General features: G+C 50.6%; 1 protein-coding gene across 1 annotated transcript in view; it reads left to right on the plus strand.

Annotated features, from left to right (window-relative positions):
• The window catches only part of KLHL38 (kelch-like family member 38), a 5,253-nt gene extending 4,903 nt beyond the window's left edge, over positions 1–350 (plus strand). Inside the window, exon 3 of the mRNA XM_010134667.1 lies at positions 64–350. Coding sequence (XP_010132969.1) covers positions 64–350 — 287 coding nt within the window. The remainder of the gene's footprint in view (positions 1–63) is intronic.
• Positions 351–776: the final 426 nt, after the last annotated feature.

Raw genomic sequence — 776 nt, forward strand, 5'->3', positions numbered from 1 at the left:
TCCTGCTGCTTGCCATAAGCTCTAATTCCCATCTGTCTCTTCCACCCCTGGCTTTGCATTTAGGGTACACCCGGAGAATAATTGCTTATGACACGAAAGGCAACAAGTTTGTTAAATGTGCAGACATGAAGTACAGGCGAATGCATCACGGGGCCACTATCATCAAGAACAAGCTGTACGTCACAGGAGGACGATGCCTCACCGCGGACAATGTCATCGAGGACTTGGATTCCTTGGACTGCTATGATCCAGAGACTGACACATGGACACCAAAGGGAAAACTGCCACACAAACTCTTTGACCATGGATGTCTGACACTCCAGTGTGTCCCCTGTTCTAACCTTCTCTAAATGATCCTCGGTACTTCCCAGGGTGTTTTGTGCTTTCCTCCCCAGAAAGGACTCACCTTGCTCTGCAGAGAGCACACAGGGAATCCTCATGGGGTCCCACAAACTCCTGACCTTGAAGGCACCAGCGGTGTTAGTCATGCCCTGACCGCTCTGCCAGAAAGCTCAGGAGCTTGGTGCTCATGACGTATTCACCTGACCAGTATTGTGTGTGGTGCAAAGTCCAGCCCGGAGGCCTTGCACAGAGTCTCAGCAGAAAACAGGCAAAAGACACCAGTTAAGAACCTGCTGCAGCATTCAGCCTTGTACAGACTTGAAAACGAAAGCTGAAGAGGAATGCTGGTATCTCCAGGGAAAGTAAGATCTGGGTAACCTGCATTTGTCAGCATGCAAACTCAGCTGCGTGCCATGGCCCTTTGCTGCTCGGTG

Source organism: Buceros rhinoceros, unplaced genomic scaffold (genome assembly GCF_000710305.1).
Source record: "Buceros rhinoceros silvestris isolate BGI_N320 unplaced genomic scaffold, ASM71030v1 scaffold32220, whole genome shotgun sequence".
NCBI lineage: Eukaryota > Metazoa > Chordata > Aves > Bucerotiformes > Bucerotidae > Buceros > Buceros rhinoceros.